Genomic DNA, 25,217 nt, shown 5'->3' with positions numbered 1-25,217 from the left:
AATTTGGGAGGGTCAACAGTTCGTTAGCTCTGATGCAACTAGGTTTCCCAGTTACCTTAGCTCAGAAAAGTATCATTAACTCAGCAAGGTGACAATATCAGGATATCGAAGTATTTTTTGGTTAAGATAAAAAAGGAGTGCATTTGATAGGGAACCCAAGCTCATCTGAGCAGAAAGTTCTCCCTTGTCCGAAGTAAATCTTTTGATCAATGTAATCATTCTTCAAAGAACAAGCGAATTGTCAGTAATTTATTCATGATTTCATACAAGCCAGCTGTTGGAGTGCTTAGTAGACGTAGAAGATGAAGAGCTGAGACTTCAGATGATGCTAACACTAGCTTCACAGAAACAATTTTTCGTGATACAGTAAATGTGTTCAAATTACTGTCTTGTAAAATGTGGTGGAGTTTCTGTCTTATTAGTCCTTTCACAAAAGATGAGAAAGTGCCAGTTTTGTACTCTGCCCACACTCCAGAATATATGTGCCTCCATATCTGCCTTGTGTTTGGTGACACTTAAGTTGGGTTCCTAAACTCAGTAATGAAGCCTTAATGCCTATAGCTCTGTTTGGGAGACTTTACTTGTTGGCATTTTACGATAATGAATAAAGTCAAAAGGATTTTGATGGAGTCTTCTGAGTGCTAGTAAGCTTTCCTGCTGAAGAGCAGTGATTCTTCATTTCCCGTCTCCCTAAGTGCTACCCATAACAAAGCTTATGTCAAACATTACTAGTACTGTAGAAAGATCTAAGTGTACGACACCAAACTGACAGCGGTTTTTCAACTACAAGTACTTTCGTGTACTAGGTAAAATATTGGATGTACTGTGAGATAAATTCAGACATTCTGACAGTCAACAATTCTTCTGCCTTCCAGATTCAGAGACATGGATGCTGAAGTGACCACTTTGCTCATCCATTAGGGCTGGGAAGCATCCTGAGACTTGTAATATGCCTCCATCCCTCATTATCCTGGATTGTGGAAAATTCTGTTCAAATACAGTCTGAAACTGCTGTTGTCAGGCAGCTTGCTTTATCACATAGAGAAGGAAGTGATTCTACTTCTGGAAGCAGGATAGCAGAAGAAAATGATAACAAGGCATTTCAGAATGGAAACATTAAACTGTGAGTTTACATACATTTAAACCCTTACAACCAAAAAAAGATCTTTTTTGATTAAGGAATTTTAGATCAATGCTTGTCCAATCCTTTCATTTGCACCTGTCTCTTTTAAAGAATGTGGTACTTACTGAGAGTGAAGGTATGTTCATCTCATATTCCATGTCAACAACAGCTGGTACCTGCTGAATAGTCTTGGTAAATCCTAAGGGGCCACATTAATTAGGTGAGCTATTCTTTGGATGCAGAAGTATGCAAAACTATCCAACAACTGATGAAGTATAATCTACATTATGCTGGTATAAACCAATACAGCCTTTCTCTTCAAATGATTTTGGAAGCTTTTAGACACTGCAGGGGATAAATTCAAAGGAATCAGGATCTTACACAGACCTGGACAGCAAATATTAACTGGATCTGAACATTCTTATTTTAGAATTTTACCCTGAGTAGTTACAGTTTTTTAATGCAATGAAGCTTCAGGCTACAATATCTACTGTCTTAGCCTAGCTTTCTTTTATGAAAAGTTGCATGAAAGACAATCTTCAGAGCACCAATAAGACTGTACAAAGAAACTCTAAAGAGAAGCTGTAGGAGGGCAATGAGAAAGGCAGCAGATAATACACCATGCTGAATGATATATTTATGTATATGTATAAAGTTTAGGACTTCCCAAACCCATGCAGTTCTCAAAGATTAAGCAGTTGATTTTTCACCACTTTTCTGAAAATACAATGATGCAAAACACGTTTCTATTTCCAAGAAGGAAAAGCAGCAAGTGCTGGTAAAAGGTTGAAGCCCTACAGAAGCATTTCCCATTATTTCTCTCAATAACTGTTATAGGGACCACACGTCTACCCAGGAGTATGACATGAAGCAAATGGTGGGAGTCAGTCTCTTCTCTCCAGAAACAAATGACAGAATATCAGGAAATGGTTTCAAGTTGGGCAAAGGGAGATTTAGATTGGACATTAGGAAGAACTTTTTCACTGAGAGGGTTATTAAGCATTGGAATGAGCTCCCCAGGGAAGTGGTGGAGTCACCACCCCTAGAGATATTCAAAAGACAAGTAGGTGAAGTACCGAGGAATGTGGTTTAGTTTAGCGAGGCTTGGCAATGTGAGGTGAGTGGTTGGACTTGGTGATCTTAAAGGTATTTTCCAGCCATAACGATTCTATGATTCTGTGAAAAGTAATAGCAAAGGAATCTCTAGGTCTTCTATTGCCTATAGGTACAATCAAATGGGATTATGGCATTTGAGTCCATTAGTCAAAACACTAAGTATACTCAGTCATGTGAAAGAAGTAGCCATAGCCAAGGTCAATATATGTATAAAAATGAGTAATTCTGCAACTATTAATTCATTATCAAGCACTGACAAATCTAATGCCACAAGAGTTCACCTCTATCTAGGAATATTTAGTACAAAGCCTTCATGGGACCATTTCCTATAAAAGAGGTAAGTGCAGCTTTGGTATCTTATTTAAATTCTGCTCCTGCACCTCTGTGATCTTACCAGATATGTTTCCACCTGCATTTTTAAAACTGAAGGCTTTGCTGAAGGAAACAAGGAGTTGACTAATACTAACCACTTAAGTGCACTCTGTAGTACTGTCAGCACATGTCCAGGTGATGTCAACAGACCCAGATTTGAGGCAGATCATACAGAACAATGAAGAAAGAAAACATTTGAACCCACACTTCCTTGTCTTTTAAAGGTTTTCTCCACTGAATGGGAGAACATTTTTCAAAGTAACTAAAACTTACAAAAGATGAGCCAAAGATAAGTTTATTATGCACTCAATACAAAACATTACTTTGAAGTACTCATAGAAATAAAAAATGGACAAGCCCTTGATGAATACTTCCTAATCCCTATCAGGTTTACATTATTTTTTTCACCAATGCAGAACTAGTTTATCTTCTGTGCAATTCTGCACTTTTCCTTCTACAGCTCTGGAAGCTGTGGCACTTGCACAAGACAGAAAGCTTCAGAGGACAATAGTCCTGGATACAGCAAGAGGCTCATATAGTTGAAGGTGAGAACTAGGTATGTATGGTATGTATAGGTATATACCCATAGTATTCTAAGGGTAAGAATCAGGAGGAAGGACAAGAAGTGGGATATCATGGTAGGACTCTGTTATAGACAGCCCAGCCAGGATGAGGAGGTAGATTAAAGGTTCTTTAGGCAGCTGGGAAAACTCTTGGGATTGCTGGTCCTCCTTCTCATGGAAGACTTCAAGCTACTGTATGTCTGCTGGGAATGCAACACAGCAGAGAGGAGACAGTCCAGGAGGTTCCTGGAGTGTGTGGAAGATAACTTCCTCATGCAATTGGTGAGAGAGCCAATGAGGGATGGCACCTTGTTCAACCTGGTGTTTGCAAACAAAGAAGGTCTGGTAGGGGACATGATGGTTGGAGGTCACCTAAGGCATAGTGATTATGAAATGATCCAAGTGCTCAGTCCTCCAAAAAGCAAAGAGGGGGACACGCTGAACTACCACCTTAGATTTCTGGAGGGTAGACTTTGAATTGTTTAGGAACTTGGTAGTCAGTGTCTCGTGGGAGACAATCCTGAAGGGCAAAGGAGTCCAGGAAGGTGGGACATTCTTCAAGAAAATCTTAAAAGTGCAAGATTCCCATGCACTGTTCCCATGTGCAAGAAGATGAGCTGGTGGGGCAGAAGACCACTCTGGCTGAAGAGGGAGCTTCTGCTGGAGCTCAGGAGGAAAAAGAGAATCTATAATCTCTGGAAGAAAGAGCAGGTAGTCAAGGAGAACTTCAGCTTTGTGGTGAGGTCGTGTAGGGAGAAAATTAGAAGGGACAAGGCTCAACTAGAAGTTAAGGTGTCTGTAAAAGATAATAAGAGAAGTTTCTATAAATATATTAACATCAAAAGGAGGCCTAAGGGGAATCTTCCCACTTTAATGGATCAAAGGGGAAACCTGGTGAGCAAGGACAAGAAAAAGGCTGAGGCACTTAATGCCTTCTTTGCCTCAGTCTTCAATACTAAAACCAGCTCATCTCTGGGCACTCATCCACCAGAGTTGGAAGACAAGGATGGGGGACAGACTGAAGCCACTGAAGCAAGGGGAAATGGTTTGTGATCTGCTGTTCCACCTCAACACACACAAGCCAATGAGGCCATATGGAAAACACCCGAGGGTGCTGAGGGAGCTGGTGGAAATGCTCGCCTGTCAGCCTGACCTCGGCGCCAGAGAGAGTTATGGAATGGATTATCCTGAGCACCATCCTGAGGCACATACAGGATAACCAAGGGTTCAGGCCCAGCCAACATGGCTTTATGAAAGGCAGGTCCTGTTTGGCCAATCTGATCTTCTTCAATGACAAGATGACCTGCTCAGTGAATAAGGAAAAGGCTGTGCATGTAGTGTTCTGAACTTCAGTAAAGCCTTCAACACAGTGTCCCACAGCATCCTCCTGGAGAAACTGGCTGCTAGTGGCTTGGATGGATGTAATCTGCAATGGGTGGAAAACTGGCTGAATGGCCAGGCCCAGAGAGTTGTAGTGAACAGAGTTAAATCCAATTGGCAGTCAGTCACCAGGGATGTTCCCCAGGGCTCAGTGCCAGGGCCTGTTTTGTTTAACATCTTTATCAATGATGTGGATGAGGGGATTGAGTGCACTTCTCAAGAAAATTTGCACATGACACCAAGCTGGGGGTGTGTATAGACGTTCTTGAGGACAGAAAGGGTCTTCAGAGGGACTTGGACAGGCTGGGTAGATGGGTGGAGGCCAGTTGCATGAGGTTCAACAAGGCCAAGTGCCAAGTCCTGCACTTCGGCCACAACAACCCCATGCAATGCTACAGGCTTGGGAATGTGTGACTGGAAGAGCTGTCCAGTAGAAAAGGCCCTGTGGGTGTTAATAGACAGCTGGCTGAACATGAGCCAGCAGTGTGCCCAGGTGGCCAAGAAGGTCAATGGCATCCTGGCCTGTATCAAATATAGTGTGAGCAGCAGGACCAGAGAAGTGATTGTGCCCCTGTACTTGGCGCTGGTGAGGCCACACTTCGAATACTGTGTCCAGTTCTGGGCCCCTCACTACAAGGAAGACACTGAGGTGTTGGAGTGTGTTCAAAGCTGGTGAAGGATTTGGAGCACAGGTCTGATAAGGAGTGGCTGAGAGAGCTGAAGATGTTTAGCCTAGAGAAGAGGAGTCTGAGAGGAGAGATGATCACTCTCTGCAACTATCAGAAGGGGAGTTGCAGTGAGGTGGGAGTCACCAGTCTCTTCTCTCCAGTAATGAATGACAGAACATGAGGAAATGGGTTCAAGTTGGGCCAGAGATTTAGATTGGACATTAGGAAGAACTTTTTCACCAAGACAGTTATTAAACACTGGAATGGGCTGCCCTGGGAGGTGGTGGAGTCATTATCCCTAGAGATATTCAAAAGATGTATAGATGAAGTACTGAGCGATATGGTTTAGTTTAGTGACAGGCTTGGCAGCATGAAATTAGTGGTTGGACCTGATGATCTTAAAGGTCTTTTCCAATCAAAATGATTCTATGATTCTAGGAGGAGAACTAAGATTTGCAATCTGACATTAGTGTAGCTTGGAAGTTGCTGCCCCATTACAAGGATTATCTAGAAGATCATTCACCAACAGCTCAGTCTAATCACATCTAGCTCAGATATACTGAACAAACAAATCAATTTTCTTAAACCCAGTAGGGGAATCTCTCACAGTGGATAGATCTGAGAGCAGAGAAGACAATTGCTTTTGCACTGCTGTGCTCTGCTGCTAGAAGTTCAGCTTTCCACACTGCAATGGATTTTAGGCTGTCTCTTCATACATTTTCAGGTTTTATTTTCTGAGACACAATATCACAGGCTTCAGTACAATAAAAAGTGATGTAGTAAGACTAATAAAATATCTAAACTTCCACTCTACCTCAAGTTGCTATGCATTCCAGAATTTGGAGCTGCAATCAATCAAAGAGAGTGTTCCACTGTTAGTGACTAGGGTTATCAGCAATGAAGATAGTTTCCTGGCATCTGTGATTTAATTCTAATTACTTGTTATCCTCCGTGTGTGTTTAATAAAGAGCTGCTGGCACTTTGCAGAAAAGGTCAAAACATTCTAATAATTGCCAATTCTGCATACATATAGCAATCCCCATATTTCTTTTTCCTCGGCTTTCCATTTGCTTAGAAATTGCAGGTTAATTGTTGCTTGTTTGCACACATATTAACAGAATCACTTTACATTACATACATCTCTTGAGACAGAATGTGCCAAACCACTATCCTCAACACACAAGACAAATGTTATATTGACATTGAAGACAAAACTTGTGGTATTGAGAATATTTCCATAAATGCCTAGCTAGAGTATTACCCATGCCACAAGTGACAGAAGGGCAATGTTATAATCAGAGTTATCACAAATTCTTCTTTGCACTTTCCTGTCCTAACACCTGGCCAGATAACACTGACATTTAGCTAGTTCTCGGCAAAGAAAGCTCGACTTATGAAAGCAGTGGCTGACTCAAATCACTGATTCCTCTTGAGAATACAAGCTTTCAGCTGTGGTGAAAATGTGTTGAAATAAAGTATTGATGATGAGGATATTGAAAAGGTCATTCTCACTCCTGGAGAACTGTCTGTGTGTCTGCCTTAGTGAAACTAATTCAATTGCTTCCCTTTGGAACCAATGCAACCCACCAATGTGAGTTTAACCAGCAAGGTAGTGCTTACACTGTGTGAGCACTGAATATTTCAGCACTCAAAGATAGAAGAGAGAAAGGCTCCTAATTTTTCCGTAAGTAGTCAGTGGTAAAAGAGATTGTATTTAAGAGCAGCACCATGAGATATCTTAAGAGCTGAATAACATTTCACTCTAAGAGATCTGCATCTGATAGTAACTGTGTTCTTACTAACCTGATGCTCTCTCTAATACAATTCATAAACAAAGAAAAACTTCCCATCTCCTTGTTTCCCTGTCACTCTCTTTACCTCTGCACCTTGCCCCAACTCTAAGTCCACTGAGCTTCCCAGTCTGTAAGGTTTTTCTTCAAATTACAACATTCCACAGGCGGTGAGTCTATGCTCAGGAGAAGCACCACAGTATTAACCCAGGTGTGGGTAAGGGTGTCAGGGGCTGCGTAATCATCTTTTACAATTGGAAATATTTTGAGTACGGACTATTTCAGTGTACAAAGAATGAAGTGGAGCAACTGAGGTCTGAATTGAGGCCCACTCCTACATATAAAGAATCTGACAGATAATGGATTATTATGGAGCAACAGATTACAGTGCATGCTAACAATCCACAGGAAATCACTTATGCAAGTGCCACGCACAGAAACAGACATAGTGGCAGAGAAACTGTTTTTTAAGTACCGTGCCTCACTTCACATATTATCTTAGCAAACCACAGATATGGCCACAAATACTCCATCTAAATAGAAACAGTCATACTTTATATTTTTTGCCTTTTGTTTATGACGCTTATTTGAACTACGAGTGCTGTTGGGTTAAGGTTTAACTTTCATTGATATGGTGTCCAAGACGATACTAGACAGAGAGAATAGACATTACTATAATAAGAGTCATAATCCTATCCCACCTTTTTTTAGATACTGACCTTCACAGGATTCTCCACTTGGTGAAAACATCCCATTGTCATGGTAGCCGTCTCTGCATTCACAGTGGTACCAACCAGGCAGGTTAATGCAGTTAGCACGGCTGTCACATTGAACAAAGCCATCTGAGCATTCATCAATGTCTGTTTAGTAAGAACAACAAAAAAGAAAGAGGAAATTCACACAGAAGAAATTTCTATATTCATCTGATAGAAGAACAATTACTCTGATATTTCTGGGTTTCACAGAAGTATTTTCATGACTGATATTTGAATTTCCAGAATAATTTGCAGTAAATTTTTGAATTATTCCAATAAAAGGACTTGATTAACGTCGTTGGCCCTGCCAACAGTGGAGGTTCTGCTAATCCAAATTTATTGTTTACATATTAGTAACTCATTTTTTCAAAATATATGACAGATAATCTGACGTCTGTGCAAGCTGCCTACAGTATGAAGAAAGGAACTGTATCCCAGATCCCATAATCAGCCGTTAACCCTTTTAGCAGCACAGGCTGCCTGACAAGCAAAGATTGTTTCATGAGGCATATCAAAGCATTAAATACTCACTCAGGTCCTTGTTCATGCTCTTGGTGAGATCAATTTCGGGTTAGTAGTGCTTCTAGTTTAGGTTAGTAGAGCTTTTAGAGTTAGTAGGCGTGTGTTGACTTACACCAGTGCCTCTGACTTTTAACATAACTGACTTCTTATTATCAAAGAGAATAGCTGGGATTCAAAACAAATGCTTAGACACCAAATATGAAATACAACATTCTCCTCCTCTCGATAATTCCTTTAGGATGTATATTTCTTAAAAGATCAGCTTCCACTGACTAAACTTTAGAGTAGCAACTCGGCATAGAATGGATTTCTGGACACACTTGATAGATCCAAAATCCACCAAAGCACTTCCTGCAGTCACTTGAACTCATGAACTTAGTAGCGATGTAGATAACTTTGTGACATGTTCAGCTCCAGAGTCTTCAGTTGCACAGTAACCTGTATTAAAGAATAGGTCACAAAGAACGAGTGTTCTTAAGTTACAGACTACCAGGAGTATGGAGTCAAACCAGGATAAAAATGTGTCCTGCCTTATCAGATTCATCACATTATCATTGTGTTTAATACCAGAGTTTTGCACAACTATTTGAGCAGCAAACTGACTGAGACGTGCCTATAGAACTGGCACACAGGGAGACACAACACCTACCAACCGCCTTCAGAGACAAAAAGCTCTAGACTTCTCTACCATGAGTCTGAATAATGAATAAATCCTCTAAGTACTGGCCATTCTGGCCAGTTAGATCCTATTCATGTTATCTGTTTTCTTCGTAGAAGAGTAAACTGACTGAGAAAATCACACTGCCATAAAGTAACAAATCTCCTTTCTGAGAATATTAATATGTACATGGATAAAGTTAGATTCACTCTAGTCTCCTATGAAATCCATTCAAACACAAACTTTTAAAAATCCACGAGGGTTCCTTATCCATAGAAAACATTTTGTTCCACATTTGAAGGTAACAGAATTATTAAGTAGGTGGGGGGCACCTGCATAAACTACAAGGTATTGGCTCAGTCACTCACATTTGGTTTTGAGTTGTCTTATTCTTATACATGCCAAGGAGTAGATCGAATGTGCTCTGGGTATTTTATTTACATGCCAAATAACACCTCTTTGGAGTCTCTTTGGTATAAATGTACAACCGTCTCGTAAGTGTATTGGGTTTTAAAAGCTTTACAGATACTTGACAAAATTTCACTAGAAATTTTCATTATTACATCTCAATCTGATTTTTTATCAGCAGCCTCTCTAACCAGGTGTGCCTGGTGTACATTACCAGTATTTATGATGATGAAAATTACCAGAAGTCCTGCTGGAATATTGCACCAAGCATGTATTTTGCCACTTTGCATACCATAAACTAAGTCATAAACTTCTACTGGTTTAAAACAGAATTTTCAACTCTACTATCAATTCCAGGATAGTATCTAAGTAGTCCTGCTGCATGACTGAGAAATGCCAAACCTTTGCAACCTTCAACCATTCAGTGTGTCTCTTTCTAAATCAGTACAAACTCTGGCCTTTTTCTTGTGAGCAGACTGGAGCCCGGGGGACCCCAGAGGTGTTTGATAGATCAGAGAAGATCAATGAAAATTATGTTACTGTAGTGGGAAAAGGCTGATTTGCAGTCTGTGTCTTGTCTACTGCTATTCACTCACATAGATTACTTAAGAAAAAGGAAAGGAAAAGAAGGTCTACATTCTAGAAGTTCCCTTTACCACTGGGGAATATGACACCTGGGAGACAACTTGCCTAGCAGAACAGAATCTAAGTGGTTGTGCTAAACAATTGGGATCAATGAAGCATATTAACTCAGAGGTCAAAGAGAAGAGTTGCTGTTCAGACTCAATATGAATCTTCCTATTGGCTACTTAATAACGTGCATTTAGAAACTGGATGGCATATATTTCTTCTCTGGGAAAGTGGAATGTATCTATTGGTGAAGAGGTGGAGAAAAAAAAAAGTGTTATTTAGGCCAAAATAACAGATATGAATTAAAGGAAGCCTGTGTTACCCTCTTCAGAACAATTTATTTGTGAATCTGCAAGACTTACAATTATAAGCACAGTATTGAAGGCACAGGCTGAACGCACTGATGAACTCACTCACTGATTATTCAGGAAAAACAAGCCTTGAATGTCATATCACTATTGGTAAACTGACAACAAAAGCAGTTTTTCTGTATTTATTTGCCAGCTAGCTCACAAACCTGTATCACAAGAAATGTTACTCGGGATTAAATGCTTTTACAGATGCCAATAAACAAAGAAATACATTCTTCTGGTTTTGTTAAGGCTGCATGCAAAGTTGACTGGAGTTATATAAGAAAGCCCATGATAAAAAGTGTGGATGGAAGCATGTTGCTGGTCTTTAAGAGGAATGTTCTGTTCTTGACAGACTGTTTGCCTGAAACCACTGCATTGGAACCATTGCAGCACTGATGCTGAATAGCCCATCACACCTTACATGGTTTTGCAGCAAACAAAAGAAATCCAAAACAATTCTCCTCACCATTAACTTTTTAGGCAAATGACATTTTACAGCAGATGCCAGTAGGTTTCAGAATATAGATGTTCCTTATGCAAAGAATTTTGTTCAGAATCTCCCATCCAATGGTGGCCATTTATTCTAGTAGAGACCTGCTCTGTAATGGGACAAAATATAACTGTCACAACTCTGTTACACAAGAAAATGCTCCAGAAATATGTTTTGCAGAGCTAAAGTACTGATTTCATGGAAAATTTTCTTGACATTTGGATAAAAGGATTTCTATTTTCAAATGGGCATAGCATGGCTCAGGAAGTGCTGCAAAAGTATCTACAACTGAAATTATCTTATTAGTATGGGAAAAGCAGCCAGAAATAATTTGTCTCTATCCTATGGTGAAACATTCTCTGATGAATCATCTTGCAGCTGCTCAGTCAGAGGTGTGAGCTGACAAGAGAAGAAAAATTGATTGAAGTTTTGCTTGGCCAGTGGCTATGGTATATCAGTGGGCTATATGGAACATTAACAGCACTAATGAAGTCCTGTTTGATGCTAGAAAGGCATGAGAAATGAAATACTACTCTATAGAAGGAAGTTACTAAAAAGCTTTATATTTTCACCTATGAAAAAAATTAAAGAAAATGTTTAAGGAAAGGAGGGATGTATTTTCTCCAATAGTGAGTGCTGACATTTTTAAAAATAAAATAAAAAAAGAAGTATTCCCATCCAGGAAGTAAAGAAAGAAAAACAGCCTCATACATGTGACAGCCCAGAGCAAAGGGTCTCATCCTGGCCCTGCTCCTGTTTCTGGCAGAACTTCCATTGACTACAATGGAGATGGCTTTTTCTCTTTCATAGAACCATAGAATCATTTTGGCTGGAAGAGACCTTTAAGATCATCAAGTCCAGCCTTTGTCAAAACAACCACTAGACCATTTCCCTAAGTGCAACATCCATCTGTCTCTTAAACACCTCCAGGGACAGTGACTCCACCACCTCTCAGGGCAGCCTGCTTCAATGCCTGACAGCTCTTTCAGTAAAGAAATTCCTCCTCATATCCAGCCTGAACTTCCTCTGGTGCAACTTGAGGCTGTTTCCTCTTGTTCTATTGCTTGCTACTAGGGAGAACAGATCAATCCCCCTCCTCACTACAACTTCCTTTCAGGTAGTTGTAGAGAGCAATAAGGTCTCCCCTGAGCTTTCTTTTCTCCAGGCTAATTTTCAAATAATGAGCACAACTGCACATACTAAATCTGCCACCCCACTGAAACCACCAGTTTCACTGTTTTGGAATAGAAAGTAGTGGCTGGAAGTAACCTTCATCCCAAGCTGGAGAGCGTCTCCACAGCAGCACTTTGGCACCTCTTGGTCTGGCTCTGCTTCCACTATATGGCATTCACATGGCAGAAGAGTCTTAATTTTGGCTCTTGAAACACTGTGGCCGAAGATCACAGGCATCTGTGACACTGGAGAGCCCACAAAACACCAAGAACATGGGGACTCTCTCTGTTCTATGTGATTCATGGATGCATTGATGGCAATACTGTACATATCCTACTGCCACAAAGCTAGGTAACTGCTTTTTACATGTTAAACATGATTTGGTTTTCATATATTCAGGTTTTCTCTCGTGTCTTTTTCTTAAACTGAAACCAGACTGCTTATTTCTGTGTTTTCTTATCTGTTTGTCAACTGCAAAAATTCTCTTTTTTCCCCTTTATTTTAAAAAACTGAAGCCCCACTCTAATAAAGTAAGCACATTGTCACAGTAATTTTGAAAGTACATCTAGCTCCCCTTGACAAGAAAAAAAGTTGATCTTTCAAATCACCTTCTTTATACCTCAGAAGCATTCATTTCCTGAACTGTGGCAACACTTTTAGCTATTATACCCCTTGCTCTTGGGGAGATGAGAAACTCTGCTCCCTGAAGAGTAAAATAAGATCATTAGCAAATTATCCACTGGTACAGCAAGGAAAAAAAAGGGAAAGCTAGCTGTCTGATGAATGCTATTAGAGAATTTCTGTATAATAAGAACTTTTGAAGATTGAAAGAGGTATGAAATTGCCAATTTGAAAGATAGCAGTGCTCTTTAATCTAGCAATAGGACCAAGCTCTCTAATGTGGTCAAGCTGCACTCAACAAAGAACCATGATGTGGGGAAAGAGAGGGGGGAGTTCTACTATTTTGTATTACTCATTTCTAGACTGAAATATTAATCATCAAATCCTCTTCTCAGAAAAGCCTGTATGCCACCATCAAGCACAAAGTTACAGAGATACAGCGCACAACTTAGTTCGAAAAGCCTTTCTTTCATAAACTGTTTTATCCAGGTCAATACAAACAAAATCCTCGGTAACTCTCTCCTGTCAAGAAGGCAACACGACAGATTGGCAGCTATGAATACTTAGAATTCAGTTATTTCCATCCTGGAAGATTTTCTGGATAGTCTAATATATGGCACTCAGCTAAGACTGCCAATTAATGGAGATGCCCAACTGCAGTAATCTGTCCCACTGCTAATTGGGTTATTATCACTGGATATATTTATAAAGATTAATGATCAGCCAGCAACTTCCATAAAGTTCAGTCATTACTGACTTAGACTACATTTGAAATTGATTTCATTTCATTTCAGCCTACTGCTAACCTCCAGAGCCACCCACATCCCAACCCCATATACAGTACAAATAAAGTGCAAACATAGAAAGAAATATAATTTCAGAAACAGATCACTGAAGAAATGGCTTAGGGGACTGTGAAGCTGCTTAGAAGATAAATGTTCAATTATTTTTTTTCGTTAGCACATTTGGAACAGTCAGTCTCTGATATGAGTTTGCATATGTCAATACATTTTCAAGAATGTTCTGTTTGGCTTGGATATAAAAGACCACGTCTCAGCTATTCAGACCTATGCTCAGATAACAGAATGCCTAGTAGAGTTAAGATGTCTGAGTTATCTGATTTTAGTAAATACATAAGCAAGTGAAAGAAAGCCTTATTCATTAGGACAAAAATGAGAGTTCACTGTATTGCATAATGTAACTGCTGTCAAAACTCAATTTTCTGGAGTAGTTTTTTTATTTAAGAGAGTTACCTCTGCTGCAAGTTCTAGAGTCTCATCTCTCAGCTTTAAGAAAAGTGTTTGTGTTAGTTTTCATGTGATAGCGGATTTCTAACGTGATTATACTTGAGAAGATCCTGCTGTTCAATCAGACCTTTGATTTGAGATTTTGCACAAAAGGCAGGTCCCAATGTAGAAATATAAGAGTCTGAAACTAGTTCAATATATTGGAACTATCTTGTTAAACAAAATACCGGCTTTTGGAATTTCCATCCCACTTACATTCCCACATTCCACATGCACACAAATATCGTTCAGAGGAATAAAAAAAAGAACACAAAAGATGATGCTGCTGAAATAATCCAGGAAGATATCAGTTATGCTGGAACACCAAAGTTGTTTGGAATGCCTTTTAAATCTGTTTTATGAAATCTGCTCAGCTCCATTTTTATAATGCTGATGATGATTCCCAAAGGAACTTTCTACCTTGGTCATTAAAAGTCCTAAAGCCTGGCTTTGTTGACAAGCTCACTCTGACTTGCTCAGCTTCCAGCAACTCTTCTAAAGATACGATATCATGAGTACAAGGACATCCATTGCACTGTATGGGTTCTCACATCAACCCCCCATTAAACCATAGAATATTGCTGATTTAAGCTGCATTTGCATCCCAACACTCAATTCAGTTACAAATTTAAATCATGTAGAGCATGATTGCATCTGGTCTGTGGGGCACAGCAAAGAGAGGGGTTAGCCATAATTTTGCTCTATCATAACATGGTTCTGCAAACACAGAGACTTCTCTACACAGCATTAGAAACATCAGTTATCTCAGACACAGCCTTCAGAGATGAGTAGAGACCATCTCCTCTCCCTGCTCCACGGATGATAACTTAGGCCTGAGTTGGGGGAAAAAAAAAAACATTTTGAATTTCTTGGAAGTTGCTGCATCTATCTCTACTAGATCTATCTCAGATGTAGCAGAAATTCTAGCTGAGTCACCTTAAAGCCATAATTTGGCCCATAGGACAGGAATCTAGAGCTGGGGCTATAAATGCCATGTTAAAAATTGTTTCAATGGGTTGAGTCAGTGCTGCAGATATGTCTTCGCTAAAAATTTCCAACTGTCAGTTTGTGTGGAAAAATAACTATTGTTAAAATAGGTCTTTTTTTTTTAGATCCTAGCAAGAGCACGATTGCATTTTTTAAAGTACCCTGTCCATGGAAAACTAATTTAGTTCCATTAATGAAAAGGAAGCAAAAGGAAGCAAAATGTGATTGAGGATGTAATATGGAATTATAGTTCATTAATTCTTCAAGTATGTAATTTTCCAGACTCCTGATTCCCCATTGATTTCTGCACACCCCCATAGGTCCTGCTAAATGCTAGCAAAAAGAAATTCAATTGCGTTGTTATTTCATGTGTGGCAGTGGCGGCACTCCAAAATTAGATAGAAATGTTATGAAAGGGAATTTTCCGCCGACTGCTTCACCATGCAGCCCTGTTAACATGTCTTTGTTATCAAAAATTGATCCAATCACAGACCTCACTGATAACTGAAACTATGCCAGTCTCTCACTATACCCCATACCATCAAAGGATATGATATTTGTAATTCTTGATAAATCAGAACATCTAACCAGTTGTTGTAAACTAGGTGCAACCATGAACAGTGTAACAAAAAAAAAGAAAGAAGAATATATTTTTCAACAAGATTGTGTGAAACTAATCTTGTTGAAAAAGATTGTGCTAATCCCACTTGGAAAGACTAATTGAGAGGTATTGGGCCTCTATTTCCAGTTGTTAACAAAAAAGTGGGCTTACTTTCATTTTGTTCATCACCCTCAGAATAGCATCTCATCTGAACTGTAACACATACTTCTCTTTCCTCATTAGCTCTATCTTGAGAAATAAAAGCAATTATTTGCTTCAAGAGAGCAAAAGCACTTTTATACCTTGAAATATACTGACAAACCCATTTTAGATATCTCCTCGTGTTTAAAAGTTACATAGGTCCATCTGCACATTTTGGAAATAGGAGTAACACTTTAGTGCTACTTACTAAAGGTGTTAGCTGTTGGGCAAGAGTAGCCAAGTCCAAAACAAAAGATAATTAATCTGTCTGAAAAGATAAGAGCTAGTCTGGCCAACTGTTCTCTCTTTTCTAATGGGTACAAAAGAAGGCTTTATTTGCACAGTGTACTGACCGAAGATCTTGACTTTCCTCAAGTGAGTAGTCAAGTTGGTCAGAACCACACATTGTGACTTTTATAAATGTGAATCAACAATGCATCCAGCATATTCTCAGCTTAGTTTGGGTTCAGCTTTGCAAGAAGTTGGTTCAGATCACCTCTGGTATTAATTACACTAAATTTCCAAGTACTCACTTCAGAGGCCACTTAAGGAAAACAAAAAAAAGAACACATTAAGCAACTCAAACAAAGTTTTTGCTAGGAATTTATTTGACACCTTGATGTGAACTTTGTCTTCTGCTACGGTCTTCTACTCTTTCGTTGGGGTACTGCACATATCATAGAATCACAGAATGGTAGATGTTGGAAGGGACCTTTAGAGATCATCTAGTCCAACCCCCCTGCAGAAGCAGGGTCATCTAGATCAGGTCGCATAGGAACATGTCCAGGTAGGTCTTGAAGACCTCCAAGGACGGAGACTCCACAACCCCTCTGGGCAGCCTGTGCCACTGCTCCCTCACCTGAACAGTGAAATAGTTTTTTTCTTAGATTTAAGTGGAAGTTTTTGTGTTCCAGCTTCATCCCATTACCCCTTGTCCTGTTGCTAGATACAATATCATACATGCACTTAAGTTAAAAACATTCTTACCTATATTTTATACCAGTGACTTGTTACCATGACTCTCAGTCCATAAACCTGTGACCATTAACTTATATTGGTTCTCCTTAAGTGTAAAATCAGGTAGATTGTACCATATTGATGAAGCATAGAAAAGGGGGGAAAAAAAAAGAAACCACTATTCATTTGATTTGGCTAGAAACATATCATTGGCATCTATTTGCAGAGACTGCAGAGTCTCCCATTTTGACAGCAAAAGGAAGGGTTCCATAGGGATATAGGCCAATGATTGGCAGTATTAAAGATTTTAATTCCACTAATAGTTGAACAGCTCATAATTCATATAAGGCAGAGCTTACAGTGAGTGATGAAGGTCATCCCTGTCACCATTACATAACAGAAGGAAATTCCATTATAATGCTGCCCTGCTGCACTATTCATATTCTATTTATAGCCCACTGTATTTTAAGACCTTAATTGAAATTTTAGTTTTCATGTTTACTAAAGCAGGTTCTTTCTCATAGAGAATAATAGCTAAATACTACAGGCATTATGATGTTTTTAACACATATAAAAAAAATTCCTGTCTTCTCAAAGCTCTCTTTCTTGATTTATATTTTTTTTTCAAGCTGCTACCTATAGGATTGCAGTGTTGCAACAAGCTAAAGAGGGAAAGATAAGTACTAGTATATGAGCCTTCAGCAGAAGAAAGATCTTTTGTTATCTAAAACTGACAAGGACTTTGAGGGAGGAAAGAAATAACATGTACCCAAGAAACTGTGTCAGGCAAGGAAAATGAAGGGAAAAAAGACACAGAAGGATGAAGCAGCAAAGCATCTTAAGCTACAAAACAGGTTAAGCAAGGTTCATGTCTAAATCCAGAATGCTCACCAAACTCACTATGAGTGGTTTTTGCTTAATTTCTGTCAAAGATTTACTTTGTGAACAAATATAAGTAAAAATGCAAGGCAAAATAAAACATTCCAAGATTCTATATTTACCTGCCTTTGTCTCACTGCTCATTTTTGAGCTTACTTTTCATGTCTAAGGAAAATTAAGGTGTAATAGCGATTAGGATGACGTCCCTTCCAGACACTTCAGTCAAGAAAAAACCATGCAGAACCCTGGCTTTCCTCTTGGCTTGCTTCAGATCTAATTTGTTTACTCCCATAGCCAATTTAAACAATTTTCTGCAATTTAATGAGGTAGCCATTTTAGAATATACTGAGGGGGAGAAGGTAGTTAAAATCAGGACTAAAGATGAGTCCAGGATGAAGAAAGGGGTAGAAGGAATATGTTTTAAGATTTAAATAACTAAATTTTAATAAATAATTTCAAAGATGTTTTATTTATCATTGTCCTACTCTGATTTTATTGGCAATAAACTACATTAGCTTCTCCAAATCAAGTCTCTTTTTCCTGTGATAAGAATTGGTCAATGATCTCTACATGTCTTTATTTCGATCCATGAGCCTTTTGTTACATTTTCTCTCCCCTGTCCAGTTGAGGAAAAGGAGTGATAGAGTAGCTTTGACAGGCACCTGGCATCCAGTCAGGGTCAACCCACCACAGCCTGGACAACATGCATTTGTAACCTAATTCCTACCAGATTATTGCTTAGACTCTAGTAGAGTTTGTAGTTTACTGCTTTCACAACTAAGACCCACATCAAATCTGAGTTGCTCCTCCTGCAAAATGTAATATTGTAATTATGCATGAGCTTTCATCTCTCATCTGGATGGATTGTCACCTACCTTCAACCTTCACCTCTTCATTTGAGTGTATTTGTTTTAGCTGGAGTTAAGGACATGCCCTTTGCCATCTACAATCCCTGGGATTGTAGCTGCTACTGCATCATACATCCCACATGCTGCCCTGCCTCCCCTGCCTCCACAGGCCCACATCATTAAAGGAGATGGCAGTTAAAAGAGAGGTACAGTCAGGAGTGAGTCAAAACTTTTGCTTCTACTTAGCTTCTGAAACTGTTTGCTCTTGTCTACCTTGTCTCTATGTTCATAAGAGCAACTGAAGCCCACTTAAAAAAAGTAGAGATTGCAGTATTTGCCTCTTTAGTGCTCAGCGTTCCTTAAAATGTAATATATCAAATGCTTTGCAGTGACTTTAGGCTTAGGCAAAGTTAACATATTTTTCATGAACTCATTTAAACAGCTGAGAAATATGCATCACACATGAGATCCTTCTGGGGATAAAGTCTCTTTTGAAATCATCCCTATCTTCACTTTTTTCAAACCATGGTATGGTTGTTACCTCTAAAGGTACAAGCATTAGTAGCAACTTTTATTTTTACGCATGTTGGATTGGGCAGATACTCTCCTAGAATACTAATTAGTTGTGGGTGAGGCAGATGATTTATGAATAAACATCTATATGTTCTAGTTCCTTCAGTTAGACTCTTAATAGGATTCCAGCTTATCCAAGGCCTGGCTTCAGAAATATATTACAGTGGGCATTACAACAGCATGCCTCATGGTCTTTATCTTCCTTAGGGTTGGTCGGGGATTCCTAAATGGTCTTGATCGCCAGTGACAGAGGCATTTTTACATAAGCACAAATAGACTTTTTAAAATGACTCATTACAACTTGTTATTATTGTTCCTTCATAGAAAAAAAACCAAGATAAACTGGATCAATGTGCAAAGGCAGCTCATTAAAAGCTCATAGTTGTGTATGCCATGAAAACTGTATCAGTTTGTATCAGCTGAATATAGTTTGGATGAAACGAAAGTCTGAGAAGTTCAGTTAGGAAAACATATTTTTATCAGGTTTATCTAGAAATCAAACCAGATAAAAGAGTATGGCCAAAAAAAAGACAAAATAATTGCTAATTTTGAATTACTGATGGTTCAAAAAGATAATGCTCTATATTTTTCATAAGGTACATTTGGCTGATTACAGAAGACCATATCCTTAGCAGAAGTCTTTCAGTACCACCTTTTCAGTGATATCCATACAACTTTAAGCTGTGAGATACTCCAAAAAAATTTCCCCCTTGTCCCACTCAGTCTTGTAAAGTGATTCCCCTGTCCAAACAAGATTCTTCAGAGACTTTCTAAGAATTCTAGGAACTGACAATACAAATTAGGCCTGTCTGCCTGGAACAGCCACCTTCTATTACTGAGAATGTTTCTCCCTACTAATCACTAGTTGGAAGTAGATAACGTACATTAAGCACAATATATAGTGCTCTCAGCAGTACATCACTAAACTATATTAAACAAAACAATGCAAAGGCTTATAAGCAATGTGAGGTTCCAAATTTCTAGAATTACTGCTCTCAAAACCTATTTATTTGAAACAGAAGCAAGCTAAGGGAAAAAAACCAAACAAAACACAACCCCCAAACAGGCACAATTTCCAAGTACTAAAAGGACTTGGTAACACCACAAGGTACTGGATGGGAAGGTGGCTCCCTGGGGCACAGTTCAGTGTTTGAACCACTGCTCATAGGTACTATTTGCCTACAGCAGCTCAGATGGCAAAATGTAATAGCTTTCATCCTGGGCAACAGGAAAATTAGATTAAGTTGATGATGCAAACTATCGAGTGAATTTCAGCTCACTCCTTACTAGTGCTTGTTTAAATCTCAAAAGTAACCTTATATTTTGAAAAAAATTAAACAATTATCATGTAGGTGAATTATCATCTAGGTGAAGCTGCTTCTGCAGGGGGGTTGGACTAGATGATCTCTAAAGGTCTCTTCCAACCCCTACCATTCTATGATTCTATGATTATGCAAACATGAGAAGAGCTCAATGTTGTCAATCAGATGACTGATATATTGATATGGCTTTGTAAGGAAATTGTTCATGCAGGCATTTCTGGCTAATTTCTCAAGTCACCAAAAAATTCTCTGTGAAGGTGCTCATTTCACATTGCATAATTGTAGTTTAGTGACAGGACTGCAAAACACAAGTTAGGTATTTAAAAATTCATTATTAGGGTTCTGTATCCATTTATTGAAAAGCTGTAATAGTAACATATTAGTCTTCTGAAGTATTAGCTATTATGCTTTAAGACACACAAAAGTTGTCATTGTAGGGTGCTTCCCATAAGTTTGCCCATTATTCTACTACCTTCTTCTACAATAAGACAGCATTTAAAATGGAATTATACAGAGTAAGATGTAGTATCACTAAACACACTAGTTCATAGAATCATAGAATGGTAGGAGCTGGAAGAGACCTTTAGAGATCATCTAGTGCAACCCTCCTGCAGAAGCAGGGTCACCTAGATCAGGTCGCATAGGAACATGTCCAGGCGGGTCTTGAAGACCTCCAAGGAAGGAGACTCCACAACTCCTCTGGGCAGCCTGTGCCACTGCTCCCTCACCCTGATAGTGAAATAGTTTTTTCTTAGATTTAAGTGGAACTGTTTGTGTTCCAGCTTCATCCCATTACCCCTTGTCCTGATGCTAGCTACTATAGAAAAAAGGGATGTCCCAACCTCCTGACACCCACCCTTTAGATATTTATACATGTTAATAAGATTTCCCCTCAATCTCCTCTTCTCCAGACTAAACAGCCCCAGTTCCTGCAGCCTTTCCTCATATGAAAGATGTTCCATTCCCCTGATCATCTTGGTGGCCCTGCACTGGACTCTCTCCAGAAGTTCTCTGTCCCTCTTGAGCTGAGGGGCCCAGAACTGGACACAGCACTCCAGATGAGGCCTCACCAGGGCAGAGTAGAAGGGGAGAAGAACCTCCCTTGACCTGCTGGCCACACTTCTTAATGCATCTCAGGATGCCATTGGCCTTCTTGGCCACAATGGCACATTGCTGACTCATGTTTAGCTTATTATCAATCAGGACTCCCAGGTCTCTCTCTACAGAGCTGCTCTTCAACAGTTCGACCCCCAGCCTGTACTGGTGCATGGGGTTGTTCCTTCCCAGATACAGGACTCTGCACTTGTCCTTGTTGAACCTCATGAGGTTCCTCTCTGCCCAACTCTCAAGCGGGTCAAGATCCTGCTGAATGGCAGCACAGCCTTCTGGGGAATCAGCCAGTCCTCCCAGTTTGGTGTCATCAGCCAACCTGCTGAGGGTACACTCTGTCCCCTCATCCAAGTCGTTGATTAAAACTTTGAACGAGACTGGCCCCAGAACCGATCCCTATGGAACTCCACTGGCCACAGGCCTCCAACTCGATTCTGTGCCATTAGTTACATGCATTTTATCAATAAACCAAGGCTAGCTCAGACAACATTGTTGTTGCCTCAGGAATCAGTAACTGACATGCAAAATAGCCATCTTTGCACAGTCTGTGCAAGTTAGGGAGTGACTTCATGTAGCAAAGATGCAAATTATAAGGCAAGATATTTCAGCATGTTCTGCAAAATCATTACATTATTTTTAGCAGCTGGGTATCATCTCTTTCTGCTGAAATGGAAAGCACAGAAAATATTAATTAAATGCAGGTGTCTGTAGTAATTCAGAAGTGTTTTCATTTCAGAGATTCAGCTCACGAGAATAGAAAGTATAGATATTTATTATTATAGGCTTAAGTGAAACCAGTTTATACTCTGTGTTTCCACCTACATTTGAGCTGAGTAGAAAGGCCAAACTTACCAAATCAACAAGGCACATATCCAAATTTCCATAGCGCAGGAGGGAAGAAAGGAGACAGAGAACACTTGGAAGGACTCAAGGAGGAGACATGGCAGTGGTTCCCCAAGACTAGTGCAGCCAAGTCCAGTGACAAGCTGGGCACATCAGCTCCAACATCTCCCTTCACTCGCCAAATCCCACAGCCCAGGCTCTGGCTTACACAGCAGGCTGACACCACAGCCTCAGCACTGCTGCAGGGCTACAGCAGCATGCAGCCCAGCATGCCAGCCAGATCTCAGCTACTTGCAAGCCATAATTTACCTTCTTTGAGCTTTTTTTTGCTGTGTGAATTATTTTTTTTATAGCCCGTTTTGAATAGCCCGTGAACTTTGAAAATTATTGATGTTGAAATGCCAGACTCGAGTGGCTCCAAAAGGCCTGACTTTCAGAATGTGATTAACTCCTATCACACACTGGGATCTATTAAATGTTTTACACTGAAAACCATGCTCAAGTACTATTTGTTTGTAAAAAATTTATCCAGGTTCTAGAGTAACTCAACATTTTCTTATTCCTGTGAACTGAAGTCAGTATATTAATGTAATTAAAACATTTCCTGCTGAAACTATCATCTAACTTCTAAGTTTCAAGCTTGGGAGCTTCATCAAAAATAAGTCTGAATTCTCAGGACACCAGCATTCAAGCAAGCCAGGTGGGCTATGAAAACCAATGCCTTCTTCCTACAGCTATTGCTCTAGACATTCCGTGCCTGTGCTGACTTTGTATTTGCTCCACTTCCTTCTTACTCCTTTCCTTTGTTTCTTCCTTCATTAAAAATCCCAGCAACATTTTAAGGATTTCAAAAAATATTACTAATCCTAATGTTCTTTGTGCTCAAGCAGTTTGTGTGTTATACTCATTTATCCCAGCATGCAACCAGCTTCCTCTGGCTAGACTATGAACAAGGGCAGAGCTCTTACTCTAGGTTTGTGCAAGACCTTGCATACTCGTACCACAAATTTGAGCCTTTTAGTATTATGGTTGTAAATTACCATCTGACTATCAGTAAATTAAATCTTCATTGAAAAAGTAATACTTAGCAAACGGCAGAATCCTGAGCTGTTGGGAAAGTTTTAACTGTGACACTTCATTAACTTACAGAGAGTTTTCATTAGACTAAGGCCAAGAATTTTTAAGGATTTTGCCAAAAGTAATTCCAGTTCTTATAGAATTGGTTCAATGCTCTATGGGCTTCAAATGCTGTTTGTGTCATAGCTTTAGCTTCAGAGCATACCTGGCCACAAGCTGATCGTGGTTGTTTTAGCTGAATATATGGGAGCAAGGCCTTAAATGGAAGCGGTTCTCTTGTGATGCTTAAAGAACTAAAATCCTTAATTTTTGCAAAATCAGCAAAGTTAACAAGCTTTCTGGTTACTTTGACAAATCCTTCTATTCCAATGCCAATGAAATGATTTTCCTAATAACTGGGATATGAGAATTAAAAGATTTTCACAAGCTTCCTTTGGAACAGGAATAATAACAGTCTTCAATAATCTAAAGTCTATTATTATTATGGTCAGTGCACATGAACAAATTAATTTGGATTTGCTGAAAAGAGCAACAGTCACACATGTTAATTATTTAGCTTATATAGAAAACAACACAAAACTCTGAAGCAATCTGGTCTATAAAAATTATTTACTCAGTTGTTGTATTTCGGTATTTTGACTACAAATGTTGAGAACAAAGTTGCAAAAATGTGTCATTTTAGCAATATCAAATCTTTTTCTTCTGCTTCAAACACTCAAAAAAGTTACACAATTTTTGTTTGAGCTTTCCATACGTGGGGAAAAAAAGGCTAAACAACTCCCCCTGCCTCTGCCCCTCAAAAATATTTTCCTTGGATTTGGCTATTTCTCACAAGAGATGGCATAAGAGATGGTGATCTCCCATACCTGCTGCTCACTATTTTTTTTTTCATAAATTCATTTACACATTTAAACAAGCCAACTGTTAGTAATAATGTATGGCTGAATGAATGCCGAATCTGTAAGTTAAACTTTTTCCTCATCAGTTCCTGTCAAAGGTAACAGCTTTGTGGGGCAGTTTATTTTCAGCAGTTTGCCACGGATTGTTTAATAACAGGTGGATATGATTCCCATGATATCCAAGGAAAGTTCATTATCGGGAAATGCAAGTTACAGCCAATCATCCATGAAAAAGCCATATACTTCCAGCCAATCTGTTAACAAAAACTACATCAAAACATGACTAGTAGCAAAACTCTACATAATTAAAAGCCGTCCAGGGGAATACTCAAAGCACAAAATGAGTGTGGGAATTCAAAAAAGAAGCTGACAAGCAGCAAAAATGCAGTGATACACATGTACTAGCAGATATGCATGCAGGAGAACAAATCCAATCTTAGAGCTCTGTCATCAAGTTAAAGGGGAGTAACATCAAGCAGATCTAACAGTCATCCTGTGCTCAATTCTAAAATAAAATGCTTTTAAAAGACAATTTAAGATAGCATTTTAAAAAGCTCATTGAAGAATTAATAATTTTGCAATCAAACAAGACAGTATTAAGTCAGGTATTCTGAAAAAGTTTAACAGGAACAAGTATTTTTAGATTCTCTTGATAGCCTCAGCTCTCTACACTACCAAAGGCTGCTCTACTCAGTTTACTACTGTGTCTTGTAAGACTTTATAATCTTTTAACACCTAAACCCCATGTCTCTAACCCAAGGAATGTATCCCCTACATTAACAATACTTCAACTCAAATCCTTTGGGAAAAGAAATAAGAATTCTCCCATGTCTAATTTTTATGTCTTATTACCACTAAATCTGTAATGATTTAAAAGGGTGCCAGAAATTGATATACATGCACACAATTCTTCCATTTGCTTCCTCATTCCATTGATCCATTTCCACGGGGCATGGGCCACAGATTAGATTACACTAGACTAGGTTATGGCCAAAGAGAGGCTTCCAACAGA

The 25,217-nt window shown here is 39.2% G+C and overlaps 1 protein-coding gene across 1 annotated transcript in view; it reads right to left on the bottom strand.

Moving 5' to 3' along the window:
- NELL2 (neural EGFL like 2) overlaps nucleotides 1–25,217 on the bottom strand; it is a 159,692-nt gene that overhangs the window by 13,690 nt on the left and 120,785 nt on the right. Inside the window, exon 16 of the mRNA XM_062020434.1 lies at nucleotides 7,732–7,872. Within this exon, the coding sequence (XP_061876418.1) occupies nucleotides 7,732–7,872 (141 nt within the window). The remainder of the gene's footprint in view (nucleotides 1–7,731; nucleotides 7,873–25,217) is intronic.

Source organism: Colius striatus, chromosome 1 (assembly GCF_028858725.1).
Source record: "Colius striatus isolate bColStr4 chromosome 1, bColStr4.1.hap1, whole genome shotgun sequence".
Taxonomy (NCBI): Eukaryota; Metazoa; Chordata; class Aves; order Coliiformes; family Coliidae; genus Colius; species Colius striatus.
Note: the sequence above shows the minus strand (reverse complement) of the source record. Positions and strands in the feature narration are given on the sequence as shown.